This window comes from Urtica dioica, chromosome 11 (genome assembly GCF_054948205.1).
Source record: "Urtica dioica subsp. dioica isolate 48M chromosome 11, U.dioica_male_clone48M_v1_H2, whole genome shotgun sequence".
Taxonomy (NCBI): Eukaryota; Viridiplantae; Streptophyta; class Magnoliopsida; order Rosales; family Urticaceae; genus Urtica; species Urtica dioica.
Window position 1 is genome coordinate 17514840 of NC_142766.1, and position 19593 is coordinate 17534432.

A 19593-nucleotide genomic window follows, 5' to 3' on the forward strand; every position below is an offset into this window, starting at 1 on the left:
CGTAAAAATAAGTTTGAATAAATGGGTAATTAACTCGAATTTTGCAAATGGTACTCTGGTAAGTAATGAATGTTTAGACTTTAGAATGATTTCTCAAAAAAAAAAAAAAAAAAAAAGAGTTCAGAATGTTTAGACTTTTAAAAATGGCATTTTTACTCTAAACTTTGCTGTTATCGGATTTAAACGGGTCGGATAATAACTGTTAAAAATGAATTAACGAGTTAACATGTATTGTTCATTAGCATTTTAACGGGTACAGGTCGGATGGTGAAAATGTTATTGTAATTCTGTTTAGTAAGGAATGCAAGATGTCGTTCACAATGTAAAGATAATGTGTCTGACAACTTGTTTCGACACAAGTAATGAATAGATAACTATGAGTATAAAAGAGTAAGAGACACACAAATTGGTTACCCAGTTCGGTGCAAGGACACCTACGTCTGGGGGTATGAAGACTACGTCTGCGAACCAATCTGACAAAACATGAAACTTACCAAAAAACAGTCTGCGTAAAAGAAGAATGATGTCTCGACAAATGCTGAGGTAGGAAGATTGACATCTTTCTTCAACGACTTGCACTAAAAAAATAATGTCAACTCGAACGTACCAACAGCTATACTCGCCCCGTTAATTTTTAAAAAAAAATCCTAGTTAATTTGTTTAAGAAACATTAGATTACATCATAATATTAATGTATAAATATAATGGATATCATTGATGATATTTAGTCATTTTATCGAAATATTTGTATTAATATAGTATCTCTGTAGGAATATTATACGTATTTGAGTGAATTTAAGAGAAATATTTTGCTGGTATGTACTGGAAATATTTTTTTGGTATGTAGAAGATGTTTAGGCTAGATATCTTTATTATTGGAAATTTTATATGGTGGTCTGTAGTGGAATATTTTTTGAAGTGGAATTTCTTTATTTATATATGGTAGTCTATAGAATTTTTTTCTTCATTTTCTGTATAATTTTGTAAATTATTTTTCTAATTCTAAAATAGTTAATGTTGTTTGTGGTAATCTTTCATAGATCATCGACTTTGAATGAAATCCATGTCTTTTTAATACTTAATTTGATACTCTTTTTTTTTTTTTTTTTTAAAGGTTAACGGATACTTAATTGTGGCACTCGTTACCCACCCAGTTTAGAAAATCGGTTTAACATGTATTTTTTTAAGCAGGTACAAGTATTGGTATTGGTGTACCCGTTAAAATTCATGTCCGTTGTCATTCCTAGTAGTTTCATAGCAAGAAGGACAGAACAATTAGAGACATCTGGCTCGTAACTCATAAACCGGAAAATGAAATGACAAATTAAATTAAATGAAATTAGACGTGATAATCAAAATTCTATATTGTGTTTGGAAGTCATATAAAATGGGAGGAAATAAAAGAAAAAAAGTGGTAGAATATACATAAACGTAATCCTTCATATATAAATTTTTTATAAATATTATTTTTCACCCAATTTTTCAAGGAAAATATCGAATGAGAAAAAGTAAAAAACGAGCACTCTAAGTTGATTTTGAGCATCTGAACCAGAACATACCAGAACTTCCGGTTCCGATGCTTGAATTTTGGCTAACGGAACTTCTAGTTCCGAGGGGTAGCCCAGAAGCAACGGAAGTGACCAAAAAACATGCCTTCCGGTTATTTTCATTCCTTTTTTATTTATATTTTTTCCTAGGCCATTGGATTTCAATCCAACGGCTCAAATTTTTTCACTTTTAACTTCGCCGTGGCGAACTATTATGTTTACCGCGACGAAGTTTGTAACATTTTTTTTTCTTTTTTTCCGCGTTATAAATTGAGCACACTAAGATGCCAGCCACAGAAAAATAAGAATATATCCACTTAAGTAACCCATATCAAGATCTTGAGCTAATAAGGTCGATCACGAGAACCTAAGCACTATGAGTATGAAGAGGAATATAATTAGCAATTCAAAATGAAATCTTGTTTTGTAGTCGAACTTAGTTATAGTCAATTATGCATAGTTAATGATGGTTAACAATGCACACTTAATACCAATTTTTGCTTTCAAAGTGATTGAAGAAATCTTAAAACATTCATCAAAATACAGATGCTTTTGTATATATTCAAGTTAGGAAAATTATGAACCCGCGCAAACGACATGTCAAAAAATTACAAACATCTAAAAAGCGCTAGTAACGTACATATAATCTCATTTTTACACGTTGACATCAATACTACACCCGCACGAATGAGATGTATAGAAAGCATTCTTTTGGTAGTACTTACTTCACCAATGATATAAAAGCGGACAAAATCTCCTACGGTTGAGGAGGACTATAATAACATTAAACATATTTTTTTCTAAAGGAAACTTGTAAAACCAATGCTAGCGATTGAGATGCACAACATTGGAAAACCAATATACATTTTGAACACAATAGGCAAATCAATGTTTTGGGCCTATGAAACGTTAAAATTATGGATTTGGACACCACTGTGAGTAAATAAGTGGCCGATTCCACATTATTATATTTTTTTTCAAATTAGACAGATCTAAGAGTCATTAGTTACAAACACGCAACTAATATTGTTTTATTGACACTATTAGTTACATGTTTGTAACTAAGCACTCTTATATCTGTTTAATTTGAAAGAAAAAAAAGAGTAATGTGGAATAACTGACTTACTTACTATTATTTGTGTATAATTCTCTTAAAAATACCCTTTAAGCAATCTCTTCGGGATAATTAAAATAAACGTTGTGTCTTTATTAGTTATTAGATAGGGATTTGGGCATGAATATTAATAAACTTGAATATATTTTCAAAATCAATCAAAAGCATAATCATAACAAAATTTATTGATATATGTTTGTAAATTCATAATTCAATGACATATATATTCTAATACATTTAAAAATCTACCAATACATTTGTCTTGATTATAATTTTAGTCTAATTTGGAAAAAAAATCTTAAATTTATTAATATTTAGGTCCAATTTCCTATTTGATAATGAGAGAAGAGAACTACGGTTGTAAAAGATTTAAACAATATTATGACGCCGAAAGTCAATTTCCAAGGTTCATTATTATAAAATATTTTGGGCAGTGTAGATTTATGGCCATTTTCAAACTTGAAATTGCAAAATAGCCACCGTTTGGATAATTATTATTTATTAGCCACACAACATTATTTCCTATCAGATATAGACTGAATTACCCTTTAATTTAAATTTCGTCCAGCTCATTAATTCATAATGAAAAAACGAAAATAATAATAAAAAAATTAATGATGCGATTAATAAGGCATATTTAAGGGTACACGTAACCAATTACACAATTTTAAAAAGAAAACCAAAACATATAAGCCATTCAACACATCAAAATCGCAGAAAAAAGCTCTTGGAGAAGATAAAGGCCACGTATCAATGATAATTAACAATAATTAATTATGCACAAAACCATAAAAATATTGACGAAAAGAGATAAACAAATACTTATTAACAAAAATTAACGATTATTTACTGTGAAAAACATATAATCTTGAGGCCAGTACGTTATTATAGATTATTATTGATTATTAACTGTTATATATTACTAATTATTACTGCGAAAATTTCAAGAAAAAACAGAAAAATGAAACGAGCGCAGAGTAATTTTCTTTAACTCGTAAAGATTTTTTTTTTTTTTTAGCTCACAAGCTATTTTCTTATGAACTTTGAAATTTACTAAAAGTAGCAACGGTTTTTTTTTTTTAAGTTTATTTTGAAATCATAAAATCCAGATCCTATAATTAAAAAATTTAAATAATAATGATATTTTTTTAATACGAAAATAAATTTTATTAATTAACTAATAAGGGTATATTCGGTACAAAATAAGTGGTTTCACTCGGCACATCATCAATTTGGCTAATTATCAATTATTAACTAAACGTTGGTTATAATAAAATTAATATGTTTTAAGTGGTTTAGTTGTTAACAATTCTCAAATATTTTTTTCTTTCCGCGACCATACCATAAAAGAACACAAATAGTATTTATCACCTGGAAACAAGAACAACAATTTTATACAGCCACAAACGTATAAGATGAACCGTATCAGGCCACAAATACGTTCCTCACATAAATTGTTGTATCCCTGCTTCAAAGTATGACATCCAATGTTCTAATTTAAATTTAATACAGCCAAATTTCAAGTATTCTCACATTAGTTATTGCCAGATTTTATTATCATTGATTTGTATTTTGTAAGCAATAAACAATCCATGCAAAATCTATTCTCACCAAACTCAAAAGTCTAAACTATCAAAAGAGATTCTCATTTTCTACTAGTAATTTCATGGAAGATTATATTTCACTTTTGAATGATTCATTTTCTATCAAATATTTCAGCAATTTACGAAAAAAAGATGAAAATAACTAGCTGGTGTAAGTGTTAACTAGCTCTGCCCACGTGTACTGAGTATTTGTAGGTCGCCGATGTCACCTTCACCGATTCTGAAGCTCGCCTATGTCAGCATAACCAAAATCATTACTAACTCGAGGCATTAACTCTGGTTAAGTAGTCAGAACCGAGGCCATCCTCGTCATCCGACTCGCTGAACCCGAGATTTCGCGTGGAGCCACGTGTCGCGTAAGGAGCGACGAGTCTGGCAAAGAAACTGGGTCGCTATTGTAATTTGTTGCAGTGTTCGCATTTTCTGTCTCTTAACTTGTAATAATCTATGTAAATCAGACGGGCCAAACTCCAAAGCTTTATCTAAGATTGCACAATACAACTTACGGAAAAATGATACTTAAAGTAGATGCTAGCAAACTTACAAACCAATAAAAATAACCAAAAATTGGCTACTTAAGTCACCTAAACTATATGAATTGTAAATTAGCCAACTTTTAGTAAATACTTTGTAAATAGCCAACTTGCATACGTGGCAGCCTATTAACTACATTTTTTTATATGTTTAGCTGGATTAAATAAGTCTTTTATTAATCTGTTAATAAATTAACTTGGTTATTTACAAGAAATTAACGAAAGGTGGGCTATATCCCAATTCACTGTAACCGTGTGACTATATAACTTAATAACCTTAAAAATAATCCACATCAGCTCTGCCACCGCTGATGAATATGATTTTAAGCATTACCGAAATATATTTAATGAACTCGTTCATGTTTTTTTAAAAATGGTAAAAAAAAAAATCGAAGAAGAGATAGGTAAACAGGTAGGTTTGTTATCCATAACGGACGATATTATTATGGTTTAGTTACTAAAACATTATGCGTAGTTTTTTAGTTGCTAATTTAGTACCCCTCGGCCTAATACATATTGAGGTCCGAGAATATAAAATTAAACCTTCTTAAAAAAAGTATCAAAGAAACGATGATGCGTACATTTAAATCTTCAGCTATAATTGTAATTAAAATAATAGAATTACAATTCTCTTAATTAATAAATAATTATTTTCTTATGTTCTCATGGCTCATAAAGAAAATAAAAACACACAAATAAAAAAATATAATTTAACTAACCACAACTCTCTAAGAAAAAAAAACCAAAAAAATTAAACTTTTTACTAAAATATAAAACCTGGTTTTTCTTTTTGTTTCTTGAAATTTGTGAAAAATCACTGCTCTCTTACTTTGCAAAAGCTTTTGGAAAATTTCAATTTTCCTACTTTTTTTTTATAATTTAACAAAATAGCCAACTTAAACGTTTAGCATTGCTAAATAGCTAAGATTTGGTAAATATTAGGTAAATAACCAATTTTATATATTTACAAATGTAAATATTAAGTAAATAACCACTGATATATAAAGTCACGTCATCAATTATGGCTTTTACCTAATATTTACTAAATTTTGGCTATTTAGCAATATCAAACATTTAAATTATTTTCTAATTTTTTTTGTTTTTTTTTTCTTTAGTGGCACACACAAGCAAGCTTACCAAAAAAAAAGTGACATGTGAAATATGCTATTTATTTGACATTTTCACTTCAAAATTGGACTTTTGTATTTCTTGTAAACAAAGGTCCATTATTAATTTCTTAGTATAAGTGATAGTCATCGTACACATTATTACGGCTAGTAAAAATTCAAGGGAAAATATTAATAGTATCATTGTGTTTAATCGAAATGCGAGATTTATCCATTCGATTTCTAGAAATATCAGATATATCCCTTCAGTTTAATACAAATGATATAGACCTCCCTTAAAAAATGTTATATTACAAATATCACCATTTTCGTTTACAAAAAAAAAAAATTGAACTCTCCAAAATACCCTTAATAGAATACATATTTATTTACTATTTTATTAAAAAAAATCAAAATCTCTCTTTATAAAAAAAATTCTTAACTTTTTATGAAGAAAGTTTTTAATTTAATTTTTTTGTATATAGAATAGAAAATAAAAAATCATTTCATTAAGCGTATTTTGGGGAGTTCAAATTTATTTTTTTTTGTAAAAAATAAACAAAATGGGTGATATTTGTAATATAACATTTTTTTAGGGGAGGTATATATCATTTATATTAAATTGAAGGGATATGTCTGATATTTCTAGAAATCGAAAGAATAAATCTCACATTTCGATTAAACACAATGGATACTCTTGATATTTTCCCAATTGTCAAATATTGGGCCATACTTTTTATTTATTTATATTTTTTTAAAGAAGTCTTCAAAAGATAATGACATATGTTATAGCTAATAGTCTTTTAATGTTTTAAAATTGGGCTTTTATTTCTACCGGCATTGGCCTAAGTTGCCTAAGGCGTGGACCGGGCCTGATTAGCATGGTCGATAGACACGCAAATTTGTACATGAAAAAGCTCTTAATAATCGAAGGAATTCAAGAGGTAGATATATTTTAAAAGGAAAAATCGTATAAAATAGTAATTTGAAACTTATTGATTAACAAAATAGTCAAAGTTTCAACTTTTCATCAAACTAGTCAAATTTACGTTTTCAAAAACTTTTTGACAACCAAGATTAAAATTTATGACAATTATTATAAACAATTTATTACTTTTAAAAAAAAAAAATTTAAGGTCAAATTTGAAACCAGATTGTTGCCCGTTTTAGCTATTTCACTAAATTAAATTAAGATGAATTTTGATTATTTTACAAATTCATAACTTTAAATTGGCTATTTAGCTACAATCATACAATCAAAACAAGTACTTTAAGTGAGATGGATATTCATTTTCTCTCACTCAACGTAAGTATAGAGCAAACCATTGACGGTCATTCCACCATCAACACAAATAGTCTGGCCTGTTATGTAAGACGCGGAAGGCAAACACAGAAACGCCACCAACGAAGACACTTCATCTGCCTCTCCGATTCTTCCGAGAGGAGTTCTTCCACTCACTGCCTCTGAAAACTCCTTGTTCTTCAGATCCTGCATTGACAACAAATGATTAATCGATGTGACCGATTGGCATATTGAATCGTTCGAAGAATGTTACGTACGACTTCGATGAGAGGCGTTCGGATAAACCACGGCGCGACCGAGTTGGTCCTGATGTTGTCCTTTGCCCACTCGCACGCCAAGCTCTTAGCCAATTGGTTTATTGCTCCTTAAATCATTATTATCAACAAACAAATTGATTACATATTCATGAATATTTGGTGCTAGAGTTAAAACGAAGAAAATGTGACTCACAAGCACAACTATTCAGATCTGTTTATGATTACCTTTGGCAGCGCTGTAGATAGTACCGACGTTGATCCCTAAAACCCCGGCCACCGACGAGACGAACACAATGCTCGCTGACCCCGAAGCCTTCAGAAGAGGATGTGCCAGCTGGCACATGTTGTAAGCGGCCTCGAAATTGGTGGCCATCAAAAACGACATGTCTTCCTCTGTGTACTGCGTCGTCGATTTGTTGTCGTTCGTCCCAGCGTTGTTTATCTGAATCTCAACACAACGACTTTAAAAGAAAGAGAGAAAAAAAAAACACATCTCAATCTCTAACTGGCTGTTCGATGATGCTTTGCTTACGAGGATGTTGAGTTTTCCATCGAACAGCGACGACACTCTGTTCACGAGCTCTTCTCTATCGGATCGACGCGTAACGTCGCATTTGGAAGCGGTGATCTGAAATTGGAACCCTTTTGCGTTCCATTGGCTTAGGCATTCGCTGAGGTGGGCTTCGTTCCTGGCACACGTGTGGACTTTTGCCCCTAGCCCAGCCAGTTCCTCCACTACAGCGTGACTGAAGCGTGTATATGCAAAGGAGGCGTTAGATATATATATATATATACATATATATATATATGTATATATCACAACAACATAACATATATTGCAATTGTAGAGAGAGAAACCCGATTCCTTTGGAGCCGCCGGTGACGAGAGCGGTCATTCCCCGGAGAGACCATCTATTACAAGCTGTGTCAATGTTGGTGGTTTTGATTTCTGGTTGAGCCATTATTCTTGCTTTTTGATGTGTGTGTTGGTTTTATTGTTATATATTATATATAGTGCTGAGTGCTGACAGTAAAACTCATTATTCAGTTTGGTCAAAATTGGGAAATTTCCATGCCGCTTCTTGCTTTCTTTGACTTTTCTTACCAAACTATTCAAAGATACCGTTTTGACGTCTCAATGTATATTTTATGATGAAGTTTTTTTTTTTTTTTTTTAAGTGATGAAGCTTTTTTTTTTTTTTTTTTTTTTTTTTTTTAATAATAAGCTTGTTTACTTCCATTCCATCAATTTAAATTTTAAAATGTTGTTTCATCTGGAGTGGCGTAATATTAGGGACAAAGTGGGAAATTTAGATTAGGAGGATTAATATGCCCAAACAGTTCAGAGTATGTTAATTTATAAATTTTTAGAATAAAAAAATATAAATTTATGAAAAATGAGAAATGAAGGTTGTTCTTTTTTTTTTTTTTTTTTTTTTTTTTTTTTTTTTTTTTTAAATACTTTGGGATGAGAATCAAAGAAAGAGCTTTCCTTTTTGCTATTTTTTTTTTTTTTTTTTTGTTGTAATCATATATTTGATTACTCTCCATTTATATATGTAGGTGTGTGATGTGAAAATATTGTCAGATTAATTATGAATTGTGATTTATAATATATATATATTTATCGGAGTGATATATAATATGTGTGCATGTTTGTGGAAGTTTGTTTTTTTCGAAAATTATTTATTAAATATCTTGCGAAAAACTCTTTTTTTTTAACAGTTTACTTCAACGGTAACGATTTACCATGCAGAAACGATAACCTGTAAACTTCGACACTTACCACGCTATACCACAGAAAGTAAAGGGTAAACCAGTAAAATTGAACCCATGATACGGTAGCAGTAAGCGGTAAGTAATTAATCCTTGATCAGAACTCGAAGGTCTTATAGAACTCTTGGTTGTTCGGGTTATTACCCATCTTCCTAGAGCTTCTAGAAACTAAGAAGAATGACTTAAGACCCTACAAGACAAAACACTAAAATCTCTCCTTAGAACCGTGGATTGAAACGTTTCGGATTTAGGTCCCAAAGTGCTTTCTCTTTCTCGACTTCAAAAGAAGTTGATTTCTCCCCCTTTGCCACAATTCGAAGATCATCCGAAACTCCCCGATATCCAGGTTCTTACCCCGATTTACCTTGAGCTTCTCGAGATTTAGAAAAGTGATTTTAGGCCCATCAAGACAAGACACGTGATCACGTCTGCCCACGCCACGTGTCCTTGAATGTTAATAAAAAAAACGCATTAACAAGTACCTTCCCTAAAAACCATTTATTGATAGTTTGTTTGTGAAAAGCTCTTAGAGATGAGTTCATAGACACCAAAGGCAAGAATCAGAAGAGCAACAATATTTGGATAATGAAGGCTAAGAGAACAAGCCATTGACCGTAAAGCCTCCATCGACGGAAATGACCTGCCCACTTATATAACTCGCCGATGGCAGGCAAAGGAATGCCACCAATGAAGATACTTCGTTTGGCTCGGCTACCCGGCCTAACGGGGTTCGAGATATGATGTGCTTCATCTTCTCTTCATCGCGTAAAAACTGCAAATTTAATTGTATAATTTTTATAAGAACAAAGAAATGAAAGATCAATATATAATTAACAATGTCACACGTACTTGCTCCGCTAGAGGGGTTTTGGTGAAATAAGGCGCAACGCAGTTGCTTCTTATCTTGTCCCTTGCCCATTCACACGCCAACACTTTTGTCAATTGGTTCATTCCGGCTGTGGAATAAAAAAAAGATTAATTAATTTTTTTTTTCCATTAATGTTTGATCTAGCTCAAAAGGTATAGAGGATTGACAAAACACACATTACATATATGTACTAAACTATTTTGTTGATTTGATATTAGATTTCTTCTAGGCATTGTAATATTGTGGCTCAAAAACTTGCAAAAAGTCCTTACTCCTTGATTTTAATGTATCTTGATTTTCTACTCTTCATATATCTTGATTTAGAAGAGGTTTTGGCTGATATGACGCTGAATAAATAGAAATTAGCACCTTTAGCCGCGGAATAAATAGAGCCGTTGTTGACAGATATGACGCCATTGACGGACGAGATAAAGACGATGCTTCCGCAGCCCGAGGCCTTGAGAAGGGGGTGTGCCAGCTGGCACATGTTGTAGGCGGATTCGAGGTTGGTTTGTATGAGGTGCGAGAAGTCCTGTGACGTGTACTCTACGGTAGGTTTCGCTTTGTTGGTGCCAACATTGTTTATCTAGACATGGACGATGATCATAAGATTCAAAAGAGTAGACAACAAAACAATGATAATAACAATAAGAAACGGTCATTTACAAGGATGTTGAGTTGGCCATTGAAGAGAGATGAAACTTTGGCGATCAGATCCTTTCGATCGGATTCGGAGGCTAAATCGCAGACCGAACCAGAGACACAGAACCCTTTCTTTTCCCAACCATTCACACACTCCTTAATTTGGGCTTCGTTTCTTGAACACGTGTACACAGTCGCTCCTAGTCCCGCCAATTCCTCTACCACTGCATAGCTAATTAAGTTTGACAATTAAAAAAAAAAATTATACATTGCGAGGAAAAAGAAAAAAAAAATATATTGAGTACCCAATTCCTTTGGTTCCTCCGGTGACGAGAGCTGTCTTTCCTCGAAGAGACCATCTTTGGTCGCCGCTAGAAGTTGCTTCCTTGCCGGCCATTTTTTTTTTCGGTCCAAGAACTCGAGAGATGAATGATGGTGATGGTAGTCGAAAAAAAGGAACGTACGTATCTCGACGCGCCTGTGTGTGGTTACTACAACACAGAGTACAGAAAATAGAGATAAGGATATTAATAACAAGATATTGACATCAAGTTCTTGTACATGAAGTTAGAAAAAAAAGTTCACTATGAGTAGTATTTAATTATCTAAGGTTATTAATTAAATTTTTTTGATATTTTCAATTAATGAATTAGGATAGCCAATAATGCAACTAGATTTTTAAAGTATGTATTCTTATTATTTTTTAAACATAAATTAATTATTCTCTAAAAAAAATTAAATTAATTTCTTAAAATTTACTTATGTGAGATGTAACTAGATGTTTTGCGCCCGACCCACTAAGTTGCAGTTCTTGGTAAAAATATAAGAGATTATAAGTTAATGAGAAAATTATTCAATTATCAAGTCACGAGGACAATTAGACCAGTAGCTCAATAGTCCATCCTATCTATAAAAAAATGGTTTATTATGAAAATAATCTACCAGGTCAAAGTTAATTAAATTAACTGTTCATTTAATTTAATTAAAGAATGTAGAGGATTGACTATTTGCAACAAATTCCTGCCAAAAATTTAGACTTTATAAAAAAAGAGGACTAATCTCGGTGAACAGTGGCGAAGCAAAAAAAAATAAAATTAAGGGCGATAAATTTGAAAAAATCATATAAATTTGGGCTAAAAATATATCAAATACTATAAATTTTAAGATAAAAATTATAATTTCTAAATGTTCAGGGGGCATTTGGCTCATTTGGGCCCAAGGTAGCTCCGACCCTGCTTAAATCCTCCATTACTACTAGAGACATTAAAAATGGATGAAAGGACACGTATTAACATATGATAATTTTGACAAAATTTTAAAATAAACAATTAATTAAAAACAGATGAGTGTTTGGTAAACTATTGTAAAATAGTTGTAGCTGTTAACAAAAGCTGATATAGTGTTTGGTAAAATATATATTAATATTTATAAGTGATAATTATTTATATAAAATGTAATTAATAATAATAATAAGATATATTTTGTTATATAAAAAATATATCAAAGTAGGTGTCTATAGAATGTAAAAAATAAATTATAAATTTTGGTGACGTCAAAAAAATTATTTGATAAAAGCATATAAAGATAATTAGAATTAAAAGTTAGTGTAAGAAAAAAAAAAGTTAAGAGAGAGAAATTACAAACCAAAAACTAAAGCTACGTATAAAAGCTATAAATTGTAGCTTTTGGTTTTTTAGTTAAAATATTCAAAAACACTTTTTAGCTTTTAGAGAAAACAATTTTACCAAACACTTAAATATGATTTAACTTTTAGAAAAAACTAAAATCAAACTTAATACAGTGCTGAGTGCTGACAGTAAAACGCATTATTCAGTTTGGTCATAATTGGGAAATTTACATGCCGCTTCTTGCTTTGACTTTTCTTACTCAACTATTCAAAGATACCGTTTTGACGTCTCAATGTATATTTTATGATGGTAATTTTATTTTATTTTAATTTTTTTTTTTAAGTGATGAAGCTTTATTTTTTTCTTCAAATAAGCTTGTTTACTTCCATTCCATCAATTTAAATTTTAAAATGTTATTTCATCTTGAGTGGCGTAATATTTGAGACGATGCACGTACATTTCGTTCTAGGGACAAAGTGGGAAATTTAGATTAGGAGGATTAATATGCCCAAAAAGTTTAGAGTAGGTTAATTTATAAATTTTTAGAATAAAAAAATATAAATTTATGAAAAATGAGAAATGAAGGTTGTTCTTTTTTTTTTTTTTTTTTTTTTTTTTTTTAATATTTTGGGATGAGAATCAAAGAAAGAGCTTTCCTTTTTGCTATGTTTTTTTTTGTAATCATATATTTGATTACTCTCCATTCATTTATTTATGTAGGTTTGTGATGTGAAATTGTCAGATTAATTATGAATTGTGATATATAATATATACATTTTTTTTATCGGAGTGATATATAATATGTATGTATGTTTGTGGAAGTTTATTTTTTTCGAAAATTATTTATTAAATATCTAGCGAAAAACATTTTTTTTAACAGTTTACCTTAACGGTAATTTACCATGCGGAAACGATAACCTGTAAACTTCGACACTTACCGCGCTATACCATAGAAAGTAAAGCGTAAACCAGTAAAATTGAACTCATGATACGGTAGCAGTAAGCGGTAAGTTAATCCTTGATCAGAACTCGAAGGTCCTACAGAACTCTTGGTTGTTTGGGTTATTACCCCAATTTTCCTAGAGCTTCTAGAAACTAAGAAGAATGACTTAAGACCCTCCAAGACAAGACACTAAAATCTCTCCTTAGAACCGTGGATTGAAACGTTTCTGTCACGCCCCGCGGAAAATGGGGTGTGATTAGAATATAATCGAACAGTAATAAACTTTACATAGCCCATTTTAATTCAATTGCATTTCTTGCATTTACATTTCTGGAACCAGCATAAAAATCGCATTTTGCATTTGCATATCTCATCATTCAATGCACGTTTACTTTTCCCGGGGCGTGATAGTTTCGGATTTAGGTCCCAAAGTGCTTTCTCTTTCTCGGCTTCAAAAGAAGTTGATTTCTCCCCCTTTGCCACGATTCGAAGATCATCCGAAACTCCCCGATATCCGGATTCTTACCCCGATTTACCTTGAGCTTCTCGCGATTTAGAAAAGTGACTTTAGACCCATCAAGACAAGACACATGATCAAGTCTGCCCACGCCACGTGCCTTGAATGTCAATTGAGAAAACACATTAACAAGTATCTTCCCTAAAAACCATTTATTGATAGTTCTAAACCTCAACAAAAAAATTATGTTTGTGAAAAGCTCTTAGAGAAGAGTTCATAGACACCAAAGGCAAGAATAAGAAGAGCAACGATATTAGGATAATGAAGGCTAAGAGAACAAGCCATTGACCGTAAAGCCTCCATCGACGGAAATGACCTGCCCACTTATATAACTCGCCGATGGCAGGCAAAGGAACGCCACCAATGAAGATACTTCGTTTGGCTCGGCTACCCGTCCTAACGGCGTTCGAGATATGATGTGCTTCATCATCTCTTCATTGCGCAAAAACTGCAAATTTAATTGTATAATTGTTATAAGAATCAAAGAAATGAAATATCAATATATAATTAACAATGTCACACGTACTTGCTCCGCTAGAGGGGTTTTGGTGAAATAAGGCGCAACGCAGTTGCTTCTTATCTTGTCTCTTGCCCATTCACACGCCAACACTTTTGTCAATTGGTTCATTCCGGCTGTGGAATAAAAAAAATATTATTTAATTTTTTTTTCATTAATGTTTGATCTAGCTCAAAAGGTATAGAGGATTGACAAAACACACATTACATATATGTACTCAACTATTATAAGTCTCTTAATCGCGGATATCATCAATATTATAGCTCTATTTTGTTGATTTGATATTAGATTTCTTCTAGGCATTGTAATTTTGTTGATTTTAATGTATCTTGATTTTCTACTCTTCATATATCTTGATTTACAAGAGGAGGTTTTGGCTGATATGATGCCGAATAAATAGAAATTAGCACCTTTAGCCGCGGAATAAATAGAGCCGTTGTAGACATATATGCCGCCACTGACGGATGAGATAAAGACGATGCTTCCGGATCCCGAGGCCTTGAGAAGGGGGTGTGCCAGCTGGCACATGTTGTAGGCGGATTCGAGGTTGGTTTGTAAGAGGTGCGAGAAGTCCTGTGACGTGTACTCTAGGGTAGGTTTCGCTTTGTTGGTGCCAACATTGTTTATCTAGACATAAACGATGATCATAAGATTCAAAAGAGTAGACAACAAAACAATGATAATAACAATAAGAAACGGTCATTTACAAGGATGTTGAGTTGGCCATTGAAGAGAGATGAAACTTTGGCGATCAGATCCTTTCGATCGGATTCGGAGGCTAAATCGCAGACCGAACCAGAGACACGGAACCCTTTCTTTTCCCAACCATTCACACACTCCTTAATTTGGGCTTCGTTTCTTGAGCACGTGTACACTGTCGCTCCTAGTCCCGCCAATTCCTCTACCACTGCATAGCTAATTAAGTTTGACAATTAAAAAAAAAAGATTATACTTACAGACCTTGAAAATTAGTATTAGTGTGAGCGAGGAAAAAGGGAAAAAAAATGTATTGAGTACCCAATTCCTTTGGTTCCTCCGGTGACGAGAGCTGTCTTTCCTCGAAGAGACCATCTTTGGTCGCCGCTAGAAGTTGCTTCCTTGCCGGCCATTTTTTTTTCCGGTCCAAAAACTCGAGAGATGAATGATGGTGATGGTAGTCGAAAAAAAGGAACGTACGTATCTTGACGCGCCTGTGTGTGGTTACTACAACACAGAGTACAGATGATAGAGATAAGGATATTAATGATATTGACATCAAGTTATTGTACAAAAAAGTTCACTATGAGTAGTATTTAATTATCTAAGGTTATTAATTAAATTTTTTTGAAATTTTCAATTAATGAATTAGGATAGCCAATTATGCAACTAGATTTTTAAATTATGTATTCTTATTATTTTTTAAACTTAAATTAATTATTATCTAAAAAAATTAAATTAATTTCTTAAAATTTAATTATGTAAGATGTAACTAGATGTTTTGCGCCCGACCCACTAATAAGTTGTAGTTCTTGGTAAAAATATAAGAGATTATAAGTTAATGAGAAAATTATTTAATTATCAAGTCACCAAGACAATTAGACCAGTAACTCAATAGTCCATCATCTTTTTAAAAAAATAGCCAAACTTTTATTTTATTATGAAAATAATCTACCAGGTCAAAGTTAATTAAATTAACTGTTCATTTAATTTAATTAAAGAATGTAGATGATTGACTATTTGCAACAAATACTTGCCAAAAATTTAGTCTTTATAAAAAAAGAGGACTAATCTCGGTGAACAGTGGCGGAGCAAAAAAAAAAAATTAAGGGCGATAAATTTGAAAAAAATCATATAAATTTGGGCCAAAAATATATCAAATACTATAAATTTTAAGAAAAAATTATAATATCTAAATTTTCAGGGGGCATTTGGCTCATTTGGGCCCAAGGTAGCTCCGCCCCTGCTTAAAGCCTCAATTACTATCAGAGACGTTAAAAATGGATGAAAGGACACGTATTAACATATGATAATTAAGGGAAAATTTAAAAATAAACAATTAATTTTTATTGTGTTTAAAAAAATAAAAAACCTCTCATTTTTATTCTTCTTTGTTATAATTACGATTCGAGATACTTATCGTTTGCCAGATTGATGAGGTTTTCTGCTGAAGTGATTGTGGAGGTTTTTTTTTCTTAAGAGAAAGTTCTTTTATTTATTTTATTAAGTTTAGGTAATATGTGTGTATGCGTGTAAGTGTGTGTGTGTATATAAATATATATATAAATATATATATATATATATATATATATATATGTGTGTGTGTGTGTGTGTGTGTTTTTGTATGTATTAGATATATATAGAGTGAGTGAGAGAAAGAGAGCTTTTTAACTTTTTTAATGTTTAAATACAATAAAAATTAATTAATTATTTTTTAACATCATCAAAATTATAAGATGTTGACACGTGGACTTCCATCCAGTTTTAACGTCTCAAATAACGGATGGACTAAAAATTGACATTAAGTAATTTACTAGTAATTTTTAAATATTAGGTATATAAGTATTACAAAGCATAAATATAATTAGGTATTTTGCGCTATTTTCTCTTTTTATTTTTAGGACAACCCAAACAAATCCATAATGATCGAGTTCAGCAAAGTAGTAACTTCTGTAAGCAAAAAATAAGCTCCTAAAATGAAAAAAAAAAACTAATGAGAGGAAGACCCGTTGACCCTAGTTGAGATAGTATACGTTGCATGTAAGGTGATAAACTATTCCCGAGCATTGCACGGTAAAATATTTTGATATTGTACTTTTGTTTGAGTTTATATCGAAAGGATATTAATCTAATCAAAATGTGATTTTTTTATTTTTATTTTTTGTAGAGCTATTAGACTCAAACCCCTGAAGATTTTTTTGGTAAGTTTTTTCCTTGAGATATATCCACGGTTAAGCTTCCTTTTTTATACCATTTGTAGCTCATCACTCTATGGTTCCTTTGGAATGTGGGATTTTTTTACGTCTAATATTTTACTAAAAATCAACAAATTCTACCTTGACAAAATATTTTGAAGATTTTACCGGTCATGCTGCAACCATTGCCTTAGCTCACAATCACAATTCTCAACCCAGGCTCCACCATCAAAGTTCATTTGGAATTCAATCACCCAATATTATTCTCCTTTGGCACAAGCTATACATCCTTCCAAAATTCATGGTGAAACTTCCACCTGCTCGGCTCGCCCATAAGTTATTCGTCCATTGACATAAATTTCACCACAGACCGTGAGAGATTGACAAAGCTTTCGTTTCGAGATCGAATCTCCTAAGGCGATAGAGTCTATTGCATAATTGTTTACTGTCCGAAAAAAATATGTTCAATGTAGTCGTTATGAACAATGTCTGATAAAAGCAACTTATAAATGTAATTCCAATGATTGATGGTATAGTATCATAGCCATCGTCATTCAGTGTAAAATAGCTAAGCTAATCATTCATGCTATTACCTTTTTTTTTTTGTTTTGTGAGAAATGCCTTTTTTTTCCTTCGTATGGATGAATTATGTATTTATAGCCTACACATTAATTGGGTGATAAACGTATCCATCGTAATAAATTGATAAATTGGATCCACAAAAATCAAGCTCGAGTCCAAAAATTATGTCAAAACCCCACTTTCAAGCTCATTTCTAGTAAAAATTAAAAAAGACAACAAAATAAGGCAAAGATGTCTAAACCACTAGCAAAAAATTGGATTCCACGACATTTAGAACCTATTTTAGAAATTTCAATGACGGTTTTTTTTTTTTTTTTTTTTCTTTTCTTGTCGTAGAATCTAACGTCGTGGTAAGTTTCCATGACAGACATTTTCTGTCGTAGAAACTTAAAAATTCAAGTCATTTTTTGTATTTTCGCCGCTACGAGATTTATCCTCGTTGCGGCAAAGTTTCCACGACGGATAAAATTTTCATCGTTGAAATTCAATAATTTATTTTTTTGGCAACATTGATTCATTTTTGTGTTGTTGTTGCCTTTTTGTAACTATTGACTACTGCTAACCTTTTTTTTTTTTTAGCGCATTAGCTAGTAGAGAAGCATAAATGATCCTTCCCTCTTATTCAGAGATAAAATCTTGCCTCCAGATATAAACATATATGCTGTTATTTTCTATTTATAATTTCAATTAGTCAACGTAAAAACTGTCATTGACTCGCAACAGAGGTAAAAAAAAAAAAAAAAAAAAAAAAAAAAAAAAAAAAACTAATGGTAATGGTATACAATGATTATGAAAGAAATGTCTCGTATTCATTAAAAGACCCCCAAAAATAAAGCAGCGAAACATGCAACGCTCGTTACGTACATAACGTTCAAACATAATAATGATTTTCCTTTTCTCTCCCTTTTTTCCTTTCTTTCCCACAATAGATTTCAATTCAATTCAATAACCGAATCACACCTTATTTTTAGCCTCTCCTCGGAAAAAGTCACGTCTTTCATTTTTCTGTTATTTATATATAAAAAAAAATGTATAGTTTTCTTCACCAACACCTTCCATTACATATCTATCAATAAATCAAACCTGAAATCTGAATAGCCTCTCAAAGCCTTCTTCTTCTTCTTCTTCTCTCTTCAACAAACAAAAACAAAGGAACAGAAAAATGGAAATTGAGATGAGCATGAACAGCGACGAGATCCAGACGAAAAACAACAAGGCGATCAGGAAGCCTCCGACGAGGCTTCAGGCTCGAGCTCCGGCGTCTCTGGAGCTCGGCCAGATCACGCTTTACGCGGCCACCGCCGTCGCCGATAGCCTCGTTACTCCGATGGCGATCCCTCTCTTATCGCCGCTGGTCCTCTCGCCCGGAAATCTAGCGGAGGAGGCGCTTCTCGACGGAGATCGAGTCGCCGGAAAACAAGATGGTGTCTCCGCCGACGACGACGCCGCAAGGTCGCCGAAGAGTCCGTGGCAATACTCGGAAGTGTCTTCGTTTGACGAGCCTTGTTATGTGTTCAGTTTCTTTAATTCGCAGTGCGTGATTAACCCCGCTCAGTGATCTCTTTTCTTTTTTTTCTTCTTTTCTTTCTAACATCAATAGTTTATGTATATTGGAAAAGCATATTTGTGTCGGACTTTTATTAAACATATAGCGTGCGTTGTAAGTTTGGTTGCCATTCATGGGATCGACAATTTCTGAGCGCAAGAGAGAGATCGTATCAGGAAGCAATAATATATATATATATATATATATATTTTGTATTTT

General features: G+C 32.1%; 3 protein-coding genes across 3 annotated transcripts; all 3 read right to left on the reverse strand.

Moving 5' to 3' along the window:
• Positions 1-7045: 7045 nt before the first annotated feature.
• On the reverse strand, positions 7046-8590 carry LOC149381851 (tropinone reductase homolog At2g29290-like). The gene is made up of 5 exons (XM_089601071.1): positions 8323-8590; positions 7997-8210; positions 7690-7906; positions 7465-7571; positions 7046-7393 (listed from the first exon to the last, which is right to left on the reverse strand). The coding sequence occupies exons 1-5, from the start codon at positions 8424-8426 to the stop codon at positions 7202-7204; spliced, it is 834 nt and encodes a 277-aa protein (XP_089457197.1). The 5' UTR covers positions 8427-8590; the 3' UTR covers positions 7046-7201.
• A 716-nt stretch (positions 8591-9306) lies between these two features.
• LOC149381852 (tropinone reductase homolog At5g06060-like) lies at positions 9307-11266 on the reverse strand. The gene is made up of 5 exons (XM_089601072.1): positions 11056-11266; positions 10775-10982; positions 10478-10694; positions 10090-10196; positions 9307-10012 (listed from the first exon to the last, which is right to left on the reverse strand). Exons 1-5 carry the CDS (start codon positions 11145-11147, stop codon positions 9833-9835), a joined length of 804 nt encoding a protein of 267 aa, XP_089457198.1. The 5' UTR covers positions 11148-11266; the 3' UTR covers positions 9307-9832.
• A 2184-nt stretch (positions 11267-13450) lies between these two features.
• On the reverse strand, positions 13451-15605 carry LOC149381853 (tropinone reductase homolog At5g06060-like). Its single transcript, XM_089630565.1, has 5 exons — positions 15373-15605; positions 15063-15270; positions 14766-14982; positions 14365-14471; positions 13451-14286 (listed from the first exon to the last, which is right to left on the reverse strand). The coding sequence occupies exons 1-5, from the start codon at positions 15462-15464 to the stop codon at positions 14107-14109; spliced, it is 804 nt and encodes a 267-aa protein (XP_089486691.1). The 5' UTR covers positions 15465-15605; the 3' UTR covers positions 13451-14106.
• Between the last annotated feature and the right edge of the window lie 3988 nt (positions 15606-19593).

What these genes read in the sequence shown, in the direction of transcription:
- LOC149381851 (XM_089601071.1), bottom strand. Translation starts at nt 8,426, where the DNA reads ATGGCTCAACCAGAAATCAAAACCACCAACATTGACACAGCTTGTAAT. An exon ending in GGCGGCTCCAAAGGAATCGG is followed by an intron (nt 8,211 to 8,322) that starts GTTTCTCTCTCT and finishes TACACGCTTCAG; the next exon opens with TCACGCTGTAGTGGAGGAAC. An exon ending in ATGGAAAACTCAACATCCTC is followed by an intron (nt 7,907 to 7,996) that starts GTAAGCAAAGCA and finishes GTTGAGATTCAG; the next exon opens with ATAAACAACGCTGGGACGAA.
- LOC149381852 (XM_089601072.1), bottom strand. Translation starts at nt 11,147, where the DNA reads ATGGCCGGCAAGGAAGCAACTTCTAGCGGCGACCAAAGATGGTCTCTT. An exon ending in GGAGGAACCAAAGGAATTGG is followed by an intron (nt 10,983 to 11,055) that starts GTACTCAATATA and finishes AAACTTAATTAG; the next exon opens with CTATGCAGTGGTAGAGGAAT. An exon ending in ATGGCCAACTCAACATCCTT is followed by an intron (nt 10,695 to 10,774) that starts GTAAATGACCGT and finishes GTCCATGTCTAG; the next exon opens with ATAAACAATGTTGGCACCAA.
- LOC149381853 (XM_089630565.1), bottom strand. Translation starts at nt 15,464, where the DNA reads ATGGCCGGCAAGGAAGCAACTTCTAGCGGCGACCAAAGATGGTCTCTT. An exon ending in ATGGCCAACTCAACATCCTT is followed by an intron (nt 14,983 to 15,062) that starts GTAAATGACCGT and finishes GTTTATGTCTAG; the next exon opens with ATAAACAATGTTGGCACCAA. An exon ending in TATTTATTCCGCGGCTAAAG is followed by an intron (nt 14,472 to 14,765) that starts GTGCTAATTTCT and finishes TTTATTCCACAG; the next exon opens with CCGGAATGAACCAATTGACA.